Below are 13174 nucleotides of genomic sequence, written 5' to 3'. Positions count from 1 at the left end.
GGGCCGAATGGCCTACTCCTGCACCTATTGTCTATTGTCTCACCTTTAACCGGTATTAAAAGGATACCTTTAAACTGTATCCAACTCTGCCCTTGTTTGAGCTCACCAAGGTGTAGCCTTCATCAAACAAAGATGTCACCGAAAACTAATTAGTATCACACCTATTTCCTATGATTGCATTAACAATGTTTAGGACTTCAAAACCAATGTTTAGGACTAAACATTTATTAAACTAATTATGTCACCAAAGAAATGTGGCAGATATAACAAAGTAATGGGGAAACAGCAGAGCAAAGGTGTTAAAATGGTTAAAAAAATACATTTTGCAAGACGTATTAATTGTGTACATGCACTTACTTTCAGGGACTGAATGTGCAAGTGACAACCATATTCATTCATTCATTCTGAGCACATCAATGGAAGGAAATAGCATGTTCTCTTCAAGAAGTAACATTGTGGAAATATTTCAAAATTATTGCAATCATTAAAAAAAACACACAATGTGCTGGAGTGACTCAGTGGGTCAGGCAGCATCTCTGGAGAACATAGATAGACAATGTTTCGGATCAAGATCCTTCTTCAAACCCTGACCCATCGAGTTATTCCTGTACTTTGTATCCTTTTTTGTACAGCATCTGCAATAATTAATACTCTATTGGCAATTCTTTAGAAAAAATAGACCTGGATATAGCTGGATGTCGGCACATATCGTGGGTTGTAGTTATATATCAGAGCTGCTTTCTCTTCTTCAGGACTTGGGAAATGATGAAAGTTCTTCCGAGCTGTAAACAAAAATCAGAAAGTTATCCGAGGCAAACAAATCAAGAGTGCAGGATATCAAAATAAATTAACTTTAGAATAGTTTTGCAATGAACCATGGGAGGAATGGTGCCTTGCACACATGACAAGCATGAGGAACACCATGCACACTGCAGACTACCAGCAATAACAACAAACTCAGTTGATACGATCAGCCATCTTGTCACCCAGTGATCTATCCATCCTCAAGAAGCATCACCTTCTCTGTGAACCCTGACTTATTTTTAAACCAGAGACTCAAACATGAGTAGAGGAAGTAACTCTGCAAGAGGAAATTATGTTGAAATCGGAGGAGGGCACTGTGATAACAGAGCTCAATCAAAATTTCCTGTCTGAGAATATTTGCCAGCAGGCAATTAACTGTACAATAATCAGATTGAAGACAGATGCTGCTTTCTTCAACATCTACACTTAACAATTTAACAACAAGATTGCTGGATAGTGTTTTGGAAAAGAACCCTCCACGACAGTTCTTCTTTAAACTGATAATAATCTGATTAATCTCGGCTGCATCTGTACAGATAAAACATTAAACCTGGGACTTTAGTGGTCAGTGTGGGACACTCACTTCCTCTACCAATAGCAGAGTATGACAATTTTAGCTGCCATTTAGTCAGTTCAGTTACTCAAACTGAGTTCTGGAAAATGTGACGCTCGATGTTTTACACATGACATTAAGGTAGTTTAGAGATTGCATGGAAACAGGCCTTTCTGCCCACTGAGTTCATGCCTACCATCAATCACCCATTCACACTACTTCTGTTATCCCACTTTCTCATCCACTCCTTACGCACTAGGAGCAATTTACAGAGGCCAATTCACCGATACTCCAATAAACCAGCATGCCTTTCAGATGTGGGAAGAACTCCGAGGAAACCCATACATTCCCAGGGAGAACTTGCACACTCCACACCGACAGCACCCAAGATCAGGATGGAACCTGGGACTCTGGCACTGCGTGGTAACGGCTCTACCAGCCACGCCATTGTGCACTGTGTAAGAGATTAGATTCTCGTAGTCTTTAACATTCATGTGAATATCAATGCTAATTCATTTGACATCCAACTCTTAAATTACTGGTCGGTGTACAAAAGGATAAATCCTATTTTCAAACATTGTGACTCAACATTTTTTACACTTTTGATTGCAACCAAAGTACCTTCATTTACAAAAAAATCAGCCAGGAGAAAGGAGAGTTGAACCGCATTTGGAGAATGTGGGAAAGCCATGTCCAGCTGCCACTGAAAGCGACTTGTTTCTGGATGCCACTGAACCCCATAGAGAGGATAACGGATCCCTGCAGTGATTGACAAGTGAAAGAAAGATCTTCATTAGGAATGTTTGCTTAAATAGCCAGGTATAATCATGTCCACCGGGTGGCACCGTCAGCGATTGCAGCCTCGCCAACAGTCTGTGTCTTTTCGTTTTTCTTGATATTTTTAGTGTGTTTTAAAAGTATGTGTTAATGTTCTCTGGTTTGGTGTACGTGGGGGGTGGGGGAAACTTATTTTCAATCTCTTACCTTGCCGGAGATGCGATTGTTTTCTGGAACGTATCTCTGGTCCCTCTGCGGCCTGACATCATGGAGCTGGCGGCCTTGCTCAGGACTGACTTTGAGCCCCACAGCGGGGCCGTGGACTTACCATCGGAGCCTGCGATCCTTTGCCTGGGATCGACGCTCCAACCGCGGCCTGCGGATTTCAACATCGGGGAACTCGCAGTCTCAGGTAGAGACAGATATCAGGAAGCTCCAAGCTGCAGGAGGTTCGACCAGCCCCGAGCCACGTCCGCTCGCCCGACGCGGTGAGCTGAGATCCCCCGATGCAGGAGTTTGATCGCCCCGACGCGGATGGCTCGACCGCCGGTTGAGGGAGCCAAGATCGCCCCGACAACGGAAGGTTCAAGTGTCCCGACCGCAGGAGAACAAAGAAGGGAAGAAGATTGAACTTTTTCGCCTTCCATCACAGTGAGGAATGTGGAGGAGTCACTGTGGTGGATGTTCATCTTAAAAATGTATTTGCGTGTCTTGTTGCTTTTTATTGGTTTGACTGTATGGCAAATCAAATTCCTCGTATGTTGCAAAACATACTTGGCTAATAAAGTATTATTATGATTATCATTATGATTATTCATCCTGTCTGTGAAGTTGATCATTCTGTATGTGGCTGCCCCATGAGTAGTGCCATGTTATTTACAGGCCCTTTGGCCTACAATGTCTGTGCCGAATGTGATGTCACGTCAAACTAATCTCCTCGGCCTGCATGTGAGCCATATCCCTTAACTCACTGTAAACCTATGTATGTTTCCACAAGCCCCTGAAATGTCCGCATCGTGTCTGCCTCCATCACCAACCCTGGCAGCATATTCTAGGCACTAGATATTCTGCAAAAAAAATTAACCCACACATCTCCTTTAAACGTTGCCCCTCTCACCTTAAAGCTCTCTAGGCTTTGACGTTTCCACCCTGGGAAGTGAGTTCTGACTGTCCATCCTCTTTAGCTGCAGAGTTGGTCTCAGAAGACTGGAGAATTGTCAATGTTGTTTATTTGTTTTAGAAGGGCAACATGGACTAATTACCAAATTAGTAACTGGTGAGCCTTACATCAGTGCTGGGAATTATTGGAAAACATTCTTAGGGATAGGATTTTTTCGCTTCTGTGAAAAAAATGGACTTATCAGGGAAAGTCAGCATGGCTTTGTGTGGGACTCATTTGGAGTTCTGACTCCAAACTCGATCAAGTATTTTGAGGAAGTGGCAAAGATTATTGATACACTGTAGGCGGACAGTGGATGCTGGCTACATGGGCTTTAGTGAAGCATTTGACAAGGTCCCTCATGGTAGGCTGGTCCAGATTAATTCATATGGGATTCACTTGAGTTGTTAAGTTGAATACAAAACTGGCTTGGTCATAGAAGACAGAGGATAGTGGTATCCATAGAAGATAGAGTAAGGGTGTTTCTTTAACTGGAGGTGTTCCGCAGGGCTCACAGCTGGGTCTTCTGGTGTTTGTGATATATTTATATATAAATATTCATTCATAACTTAATTTTCATCCAAATCATTTATACACACACACACACACACACATATATATATATATATATATATATAAATGATTTGGATGAAAATGAAAGTATGAATGAATATATACATGATGTGGATGATAATGAAGGTGGTCTGATTAGTAAATTGATAAATTTGCAGACATGAGTCATGTTAGCATGATTGAGTCATGTTAGCATCATCGTTGGCACAATCATGATGTGATCAAGGGCTTGCTCCTGTGCTGCTCTTTGCTCCATTTATCTACTAAAACTCTAATTTGTTTGTGTGTTTGTTCCTGAACTGCAGCCAAAACGGTACACTATAGCGCGACAATTTTAGGCCCACCATTGGTGCTAATGGAAGAAGTTTAATTAAAATCGGTGTTATATTTTAAAAGTTATTCACATTTTAAAGTTTCACATTTAGTAGAGTTGTGGAAAATGAGGAACAATATCAAGACTACAGATGGAAATCAATCAGTTGGGAATTTTAGAGGAGAAATAGCAGATGGGATTTAATCTGAACGTGAAAAGTATACATTTTTGGAGGACAAATGCAAGAGGAATGTATACAGTAAATGGCAAGATTAAATTGAGAATATGGTCCATGCACACTGCACACTGCACACAGAGTGTGAAGAAGTGTCTCGACCCGAAACGTCACCCATTCCTTCTCTCCAGAGATGCTGCCTGACCCGCTGAGTTACTCCAGCATTTTGTGTCTACCTTCGATTTAAACCAGCATCTGCAGTTCTGTCCTCCCCATGCACAGTGGTCAGTCTGTGTCCCATGTGAGAGCACATCAACATTTATGCCGACACTCTGGTACACTACAGACAGATTGCTGTATTGTTGAGGGCGCTTTTGTTTTATAAACTCGTCCAGTGTCCCTGAGATCCCGTGAACTATTTCAACGTGCAGAGGGATCTCTCTGTTGCCATAGAAACTCCTCTTCAATATAGTTTTTTTGTAGTTGTTTGAGACACAGCATAAACACCGAGTCCACGCTGATCATCGACCACCTTTCATACTAGTTCTATGATATCCCATTTTCTACACATTACAGGGAATTTTACAGCGGCCAATTAGGCTACAGACAGGCACTTCTTTGGGATGTGGGAGGAAATAGGAATGTCTGAAGGAAATCCAGTCATGGTGAGAACATGCAAACTTTACACAGACAGCACCCTGAGTCAAGAGTGGACGTGGATGTCTGGCACTGTAAGGCAGCAGTTCTACCTGCTGCACCACTGTATTGCCCATGAGTGTATCCAGTTTTTTTAGGTCAGTGTAGATGCTAATCGGATTTTATCTATTTTAAACAGGCAAGGAACAGATGGCTACAAATATTGTTGGGCAAATGGTTTGAGTCATGTTAGCATCATTGTTGGCACAATCACGATGTGATCAAGGGCTTGCTAATGGAAGAAGTTTAATTGAAATCGGTGTTATATTTTTTAAGTTATTCACATTTAAAAGTTTAAATCTATCTCCTATGGAGGAAGGGGGGAGGGAAGGAGGGAGGGAGGGGGGTGGAGGGAAGGATGGGGGAGGATAAGGGGGTTGAGGGAGATGGAGTGGGGGGGAGGGGAAGGAGGGTGGGAAAGGGGGGGAGGGGAAGGGGGAGGGAGGGGGGTAAGGGTGGAGAGGGGAGGGGAGGGGGAGGGGGAAGAGGGATGGGGAGAAGGGAGGGGGAGGGGGAGGAGAGGGTGCTGCACCAATGCAGGAGAGGTCCACTTGGTCTAGTATGTTCTATGAATAACCCACCTCCACCTGTCACTTCTACAATGTGGATAGTCAGGTGCAGAGGAACGATGAAAACTACATGATCACTTTAACTGAATTGTTCTCATGGGCCTGACGATGAAAGATGACTTATTCACAAAATACTGGAGTAACTCAGCAGGTCAGGCAGCATCTCGGGAGAGCAGGAATGGGTGACGTTTTCGGGTCGAGACCTTTCTTCAGACTGAAAGATGACTAATTCATCTGTAAATAGATTTAACAAATGAGGAAATCGTACTGTACATGTCACATTAGGACAATTTCACCTCTTACTTCAATTATTTTAATTCTAATACTAATCACTATATTCATCTTACCCTCCATAGTTGACACGAACTGCACACCTTTTCTGTCAGTATCGGTGGACAGGATCGAATAGAATTTATTTAGTTTCTCATTTTCCAGAAAAGTCTGTGAATAAACCGACAAATTATAATTTACGTAAAGCAAATACACCTTCACTACAAAGAAGGAACTCGAAGATCATACTGGAGATATTTAGAATTGGGCGGCACAGCGGTAGAGTTGCTGCCTTACAGCGAATGCAGCGCCAGAGACCCTGGTTCGATCCCGACTACGGGTGCTGTCTGTACAGAGTTTGTACGTTCTCCCCATGGGTTTTCTCCGAGATCGGTTTGCTCCCACACTCCAAAGACGCACAGGTTTGTAGGTTAATTGGCTTGGTAAATGTTAAAAAAATGTCCCGAGTGGGTATAGGATGTGGGTATACGTTAGGGTTAATGTGTGGGAATCGCTGGTCGGTGCGGACCCGGTGGGCCGAAAGTGCCTGTTTCCGCGCTGTATCTCTAAACTAAACTAATAGATGAAGGGCTTTGGCTATAGGCATTAGGCTTGTGACTGATTACCTTGCGTCAAGATTTGTCTGACATTGATGCCTCCTCTGGGATTTAGGATGATGGTATAATTGACCTATTTCTTCCCTCTCCCTCCATTTCCACTTACATTCCATCCTCTAGCTTCACTATTTGCAACTCTTCAATCCCTTGGTCTTGCACCTTCTGTCTTTTAATCTCTGGCCTTCTCCAACCATCTGCCTATCGAAACCCTCCCCCACCTGTATTTGCCTATTACCTGCCATGCTTTATTCTGACCCTCCTCTATTCTAGCTTTCCTCCCCCCCCCTAACAATCAGTCTGAAGAAGGGTCTTGACCCGAAACATCACCTATCCATGTTCTCCAGAGATGCTGCCTGACCTGCTGAGTTACTCCAGCACATGTGTCCTTTTCTATATTTAGACAAGTTGATTGGTTTTCTTTACCGGTAACTATCATGTGAAAAATAACTTTCTTCTAATGAAAGGCTTAACAATATCTTCCTCTTTCCCACTACTTGATCAGTTTAGAGGTAAAACATGGAAACGGGCCCTTCGGTTCACGTAGTCCATGCCGACCATCGATCACCCCTTCACTCTAGTTCTACGCTATCCCACTTTTGCATGCACTCCCTCGATACGAGGGACAACGTACAGATGCTAATTAACCCTCTTTAAGATGTGGGAGGAAACCGGTGCATCCGGAGGAAACACACGCGGTCACGGGGATGATGAGCAAACTCCACACAGGCTGCACTGTAGTCAGGATTGAACCCAGGTCTCTGGCAATGTGAGGCAGCAGCTCTACCAGCTGTGCCCTGTGCCATTCATATTGACCTTGTCCTATTCTTAAAATGTTTAATTTTGCTGGAGTCATCATCAATACTGTTGTTCAAGAAACAATCTACTGGAGGAACTCATTGGGCCAGCGGCATTTATGGAGGACAATTGAAGGACAATTGAAGGACAATCAATGTTTTGTCGAAGGGCCGAATGGCCTCCTCCTGCACCTATTGTCTATTGTCTTGGGATCTTTCATCTGAATACAATAATGCTGGTTTCCAGGATCAACTACATTGGATGTAATGTGCAGGACGGAACTGAAGATGCTGGTTTCAAGTGTCTTGACCCGAAACGTCACCTATTCCTTTTTTCCAGAGATGCTGTCTGACCCGCTGAGCTACTCCAGCATTTTGTGTCTATGCACTGGATGTAACAATGGTTCAATGGTTCTTTATTGTCACATATGCACAGCACAGTGAAATTCTTTTGCACAACCCACAAATGTGCAATAGCCATATTATGGAGCCGTTTACAAAGAAATAGAAACAGTCCAAAGTCTGTTCCACACGTTGAAAGTACAGGAGCGGCCCTGATCCAGGTAAGCCCAGGTAAGCGCCAGGCCGATGCAGGTCAGGGACCCGACGTCCCTCTCCTCGGCTGTCCGCCTCTATGTCTATGAGCTCCATCACATTTCAGATCCAGTTGACGTCATGGATGGTGAACTAGACTTTCACAGGATTCCTTGTGCATTGCAGTCTCTGATTGAAACTATACCAGAAAATAAAGCAAAACCTTACCTGAACAGAAACAGAAAAGTGATGGAAGTTTGCAGACAGAGGCTCAACAGACATAGCCTTGTACAGGTCTGGAGGAAAGTTCTGAAACATTTTACTTGATGCGGCAGCTGGGAAGAAAGAAATGAAGCTAATGTGAGTTGATGCATGAACGTTGTTCTTCAGACAATGTAAGATTCTGATTCATCGCGCATCTGAACAACTGCATGTGGTAGTGGACTTCCAAAGCATTGCAGGAAGAAGCTAGCCTAGGTAGTATGGTCAAAGAACTACCTTCTGATCCACAACAAGCATGCTACCAAAGAGATTCCTTCCCATCTGTGTGAAAGTGAACAGCTCCACAAAAATGCAAATTAGGAGCAGGAGTAGGCCTACTTGGCCACTCAAGCCAACTCCACCATTTAAGAACAACATTCCTACTCTGCCTGTAACCTCAACTATGCACCCTTGCCTACTTCTTTTTTTTTTGGGGTTGTGTAATTTGAATGCCTGTTTAGCGCTTTTATTGTTGGACTGTGTTTTGGGGGGTTTTGGGGTTGTGTGATTTGAATGACTATTTAATGCTTTTATTGTTGGACTGTGTTTTTGGGGGTTTTGGGCTGTGTGATTTGAATGCCTATTTAATGCTTTTATTGTTGGACTGTGTTTTTGGGGGGTTTTGGGGTTGGGTAATTTGGGTGCCTGTTTAGTGCTTTTATTGTTGGACTGTGTTTTTGGGGGGTTTTTGGGGGTGTAATTTTGATGCTTATTTAATGCTTTTGTTGTTGGACTGTGGGTGATTGAATTAACATTTTGTTCAAGATGGCCGCGCCGTTGTGTCTGGCTGCCTGCCACTGTATGTTTCTTTTTTTTCCTAGTCAGATGTACAGCACTTTGGTCAACGTGGGTTGTTTTTAAATGTGCTATACAAATAAATTGACTTGACTTGACTTGACTCAGAATAACCTTTCAGCCCTCTCTCATCACCATCATCAAGAATCTTCTATTTTTAAAATATTCAAAGATTCTGCTTCTTTGAGGAAGAGAGTTCCAACGACTCACTACCCTGTGAGAAATAAAAATCACCTCCTCCCTACATTAACTGGGCAATGGCTTTATTTAAACAGTGATCCCAGAGTTTTTAGATTTTCCCACAAAAGCAAACATTCTGTCCACAATCGCAGTTCAGGATCGTATCTGTTTCAATCAAGTACCCTTTCACTTCTCCAAACCAGAGCAGATACAAGCCAAAGATAGACACAAAGAGCTGGAGTAACTCAGCGGGACAGGCAGCATCTCTGGAGAGAAGGAATGGGTGATGTTTTGGGTCGCGATCCTTCTTCAGACTGAGCGTCAGGGAGGAGGAGTTACAGAGATAAGGAAGTGTAAGAGATCAAAAGAGATGCAGATCAAGGAATTAGCTAGGAGAAGGTGACAACAAAGCAGACAGAGATACGATGTAATCAGAGGGACCGTCAGACTGGTCAGATAACTGGGAAGGGGAGGGATGGAGAGAGAGGGAAAGCAAGGGTTACTTGAAGTTAGAGAAGTCAATGTTCATACCGCTGGGGTGCAAGGTGCTCAAGCACAATATGAGACTGTTCCTCCAATTTGCGCTGGGCCTCACTCACTCTGACAATGGAGGAGGCCCAGGGTCTGCCTAACCTTTACTTAGAAAATAAACCATGCATTTCAGCTACTAATCCAATAAACCTTTTCTGAACTGCATTAATTACCTTCCTTGAAGAACGAGATCAATTCAGCAGGCCGATTCCAGATGTGGCCTCACCAATGTCCTAACTAGTGGGTAATCTTCCTATTTTTGTATTCAGATCCGCTATTAATAAGCAATAACACGTGGTTGGCTTTCCTAATGACCTGTTAAAATTGCAAATCATGCCCCAGGACATCCACACCTCTCGGTGACTCAGAGCTCTGTCATCATTGAAACGATATGTGTTTTTATTTTTCCTGCCAATGGACAATATTATGTTTTCTTGTGTGAAATTCCATTTGACCGACCTTTCCCCACTCACTTAATTTCCTTTATTCCTTTTCACAACTTACTTTCCCACAATTCAGTGTTTCATCAGCAAAGTTAGCAAGTGTAAGAAAATAAATGCAGATGCTGGTACAATCGTAGAGCAGGAGAAATAACAGAGGAGGAGCAGCAATAGACAATAGACAATAGGTGCAGGAGGAGGCCATTCGGCCCTTCGAGCCAGCACCGCCATTCAATGTGATCATGGCTGATCATTCTCAATCAGTACCCCGTTCCTGCCTTCTCCCCATACCCCCTGACTCCGCTATCCTTAAGAGCGAGAGAGCATGTTGCTAAACTCTCGTCGAAGAGAGGAGGAGAACTTCTTCAAAGTAGAAGGGTCTCGACCCGAAACGTCACCCATTCCTTCTCTCCTGAGATGCTGCCTGACCTGCTGACTTAACCCAGCATTTTGTGAAGCAAAGTTAGCAAGCATGCGCTCAAGGCATTTGTATCTATTGAGAAAGGTAGACGGCAAAGAATTTTTCCTCAGGCACATCATCTTGCCAACCAGATGAAGGCCAATCTTCCATCAAAACCAGTGTAACATCCGACACCCTGAACTTTTAGCTCCACAATGTGCCACTTTATCAAATGCCTCCTTTATCAAATTCCTTCCTCTATTGCTAATTGGACATAAAGTGATGCTGCACTGGATTTTTGCTGTCAACGTCAGCCTGTTTAAATCTGTAATGCAACAGAGTTCAACTGAATTATTTTTACATGGCAAATCTCAAGTGCACATTTAAAAAAATCTGCACTTTCTCAGTAGCTGTAACGTTATAACACTGTTGCACTATATTCTGTACTCTGGAATGATGTTTCTCTTTACACTACCTGTTGTCATTATGTATAATATACTGTACTGGTGTATGACATATTCACAAGTTGCCCTTCAGCGACAACAACATGAATTTAAAAGAGAGTTATATAGAGCTCTGGGGGCTAGCGGAATCAAGGGATATGGGGAGAAGGCAGACACGGGTTACTGATTGTGGATGATCAGCCATGATCACAATGAATGGCGGTGCTGGCTCGAAGGGCCAAATGGCCTCCTCCTGCACCTAATGTCTATCTTTCTATGTTTCTAACACATTCCTTCTTTGGAGAAGTCCAATAAATTGGGCAAAAAGAAAATCTCTTTTACAATATCATGGTTACGTTTGGCACGAGAAACAGCAGATGCTGGTTTACAAAAAAATACACAAATGCTGGAGTAACTCAGCTGGTCAGCCAGCATCTCTGGAGAACATGAATAGGTGACGTTTTGGGTCAGACCCTTCTTCAGACTGATTGTAGGGTGGGGGTGGTGAAAACTAGAAGAGAGGTGGGGGCAGGACAAAGCACCTGCCTTTTTTTAACCGTTTATTTTAATTGATTACCATGGATTTTGAATCAATATGTCCTCCTATAATGTGTCTTATTATAAAATCTAACATTATCCCTCACAGATGTTATGTCTGTGGTTTCCTTTTGGTCTCCTAATTTGAGGAAGGACCTGGGATGGCGGGACTGTCATATGAGGAAAGATTGAAAAGACTAGGCTTGTATTCGCTGGAGTTTAGATGGATGAGAGGGGATCTTATAGAAACATATTAAATTATAAAAGGACTGGGCAAGCTAGATGCAGGAAAAATGTTCCCAATGTTGGGCGAGTACAGAACCAGGGGTCACAGTCCTAGAATAAAGGGGAGGCCATTTAAAACTGAGGTGAGAAGGAACTTTTTCACCCAGAGAGTTGTGAATTTGTGGAATTCTCTGCCACAGAGGGCAGTGGAAGCCAAATCACTGGATGGATTTAAGAGACAGTTAGATAGAGCTCTAGGGGTTAGTGGAATCAAGGGATATGGGGAGAGGGCAGGCACGGGTTATTGATTGGGGGACGATCAACCATGATCACAATGACTGGCGGTGCTGGCTCGAAGGGTCGAATGGCTCCTCCTGCACCTATTTACTATGTTTCTAGATCATGGTTAGCTAGCTATGATTAAATTGGATAGCTTGCAATCAGAGTGGCAATAATAAACCAAGACCAAGTCATAATACTTTATCACAAAAGTGGTCCTACCAGTGGTCAGATTAAGTGGGAGAGCAATGTTCTCAGTGTCAGTGTTTATTAGTAAGTTCTTTTCAGCAGTAAGTGTGACCAGGAGTTGCAGTCCCAGACAGGTTCCCCATATAGGAAAATAATCACCAGCATCAAATGCCTGCAAAATTAACACAGGAATAGAGTCACGCAGTCATACAGCACAGAAACAGGACCTACAGCCCAACTTGTCCATGCTAACCAAGATATCTATTGAAGCCAGTCCCATTTGTCAGCATTTAACCCATAATCCTCTCAACCTTTTCTATCATGTACCTGCCCCAATGCCTTATAAACATTCCAATTGTATCCACCTCTATGTATTCCATTGGCAGTTCATTCCTTATATCCACCACCCTCTGTGTTGAAAAAGATGGCCCTCAGATTCCTTTTAAATGTCCCGTCTCCCACCTTAAATCTATGCCCTCTGCTTTTCAAGCTCATTACAACAGGACAAAATACAGCAACCAACTTCCTTAACTACACCTCGCAAGAGTTTATATATTGCCGTTAGATGATATCTCACCCTCCTACATTTCAAGGAAAAAAGTCCCAACCTATCCAATCTCTCCAATAATACAAGTCTTCCAGCCGTGGTAACATCCTTGTGAATCTTTTCTGCATCCTTTCCAGCTGAATGACGTCCTTAGCTGTGGCCAGGCCAAAAGAACTGCACACGATACCCAAAGTGTGGTCTCATCAACAACTTGTACAGTTGCAACATGGCATTGCCATCTCCTGCACTCAGTGCCCTGACCAATGAAGGTTCACCAATCTTACTGAACGCCTTCTCCACCACCCTGTCTACCTGTGTCATCACTATCACGGAATTATGTACTCTGGGTCTCTCTGTTCCACAAAGCTTTTTCATGGGCTTGCCAATAGCATAAAACACAGAAGAATAAACATAATGACATCAGATAATCCATATCAAAAATGTTACTGTACTGTAGCAAAGCAATTTCTATATGAAACCATACCAATGCCTCTGAAGAAGACTGCAAGGTCC

The 13174-nt window shown here is 43.1% G+C and overlaps 1 protein-coding gene across 1 annotated transcript in view; it reads right to left on the bottom strand.

Annotated features, from left to right (window-relative positions):
- Positions 1 to 223: 223 nt before the first annotated feature.
- The window catches only part of LOC144610162 (gamma-glutamyl hydrolase), a 23764-nt gene continuing 10813 nt past the window's right edge, over positions 224 to 13174 (bottom strand). The window contains exons 5-9 of the mRNA XM_078428712.1: positions 12148 to 12286; positions 8063 to 8169; positions 5967 to 6060; positions 1979 to 2116; positions 224 to 782 (exon numbers count right to left, since the gene is read on the bottom strand). Coding sequence (XP_078284838.1) covers positions 667 to 782; positions 1979 to 2116; positions 5967 to 6060; positions 8063 to 8169; positions 12148 to 12286 — 594 coding nt within the window. The 3' untranslated portion in view covers positions 224 to 666. The remainder of the gene's footprint in view (positions 783 to 1978; positions 2117 to 5966; positions 6061 to 8062; positions 8170 to 12147; positions 12287 to 13174) is intronic.

This window comes from Rhinoraja longicauda, chromosome 36, assembly GCF_053455715.1.
Source record: "Rhinoraja longicauda isolate Sanriku21f chromosome 36, sRhiLon1.1, whole genome shotgun sequence".
In the NCBI taxonomy this organism is placed as follows: Eukaryota; Metazoa; Chordata; class Chondrichthyes; order Rajiformes; family Arhynchobatidae; genus Rhinoraja; species Rhinoraja longicauda.
Note: the sequence above shows the minus strand (reverse complement) of the source record. Positions and strands in the feature narration are given on the sequence as shown.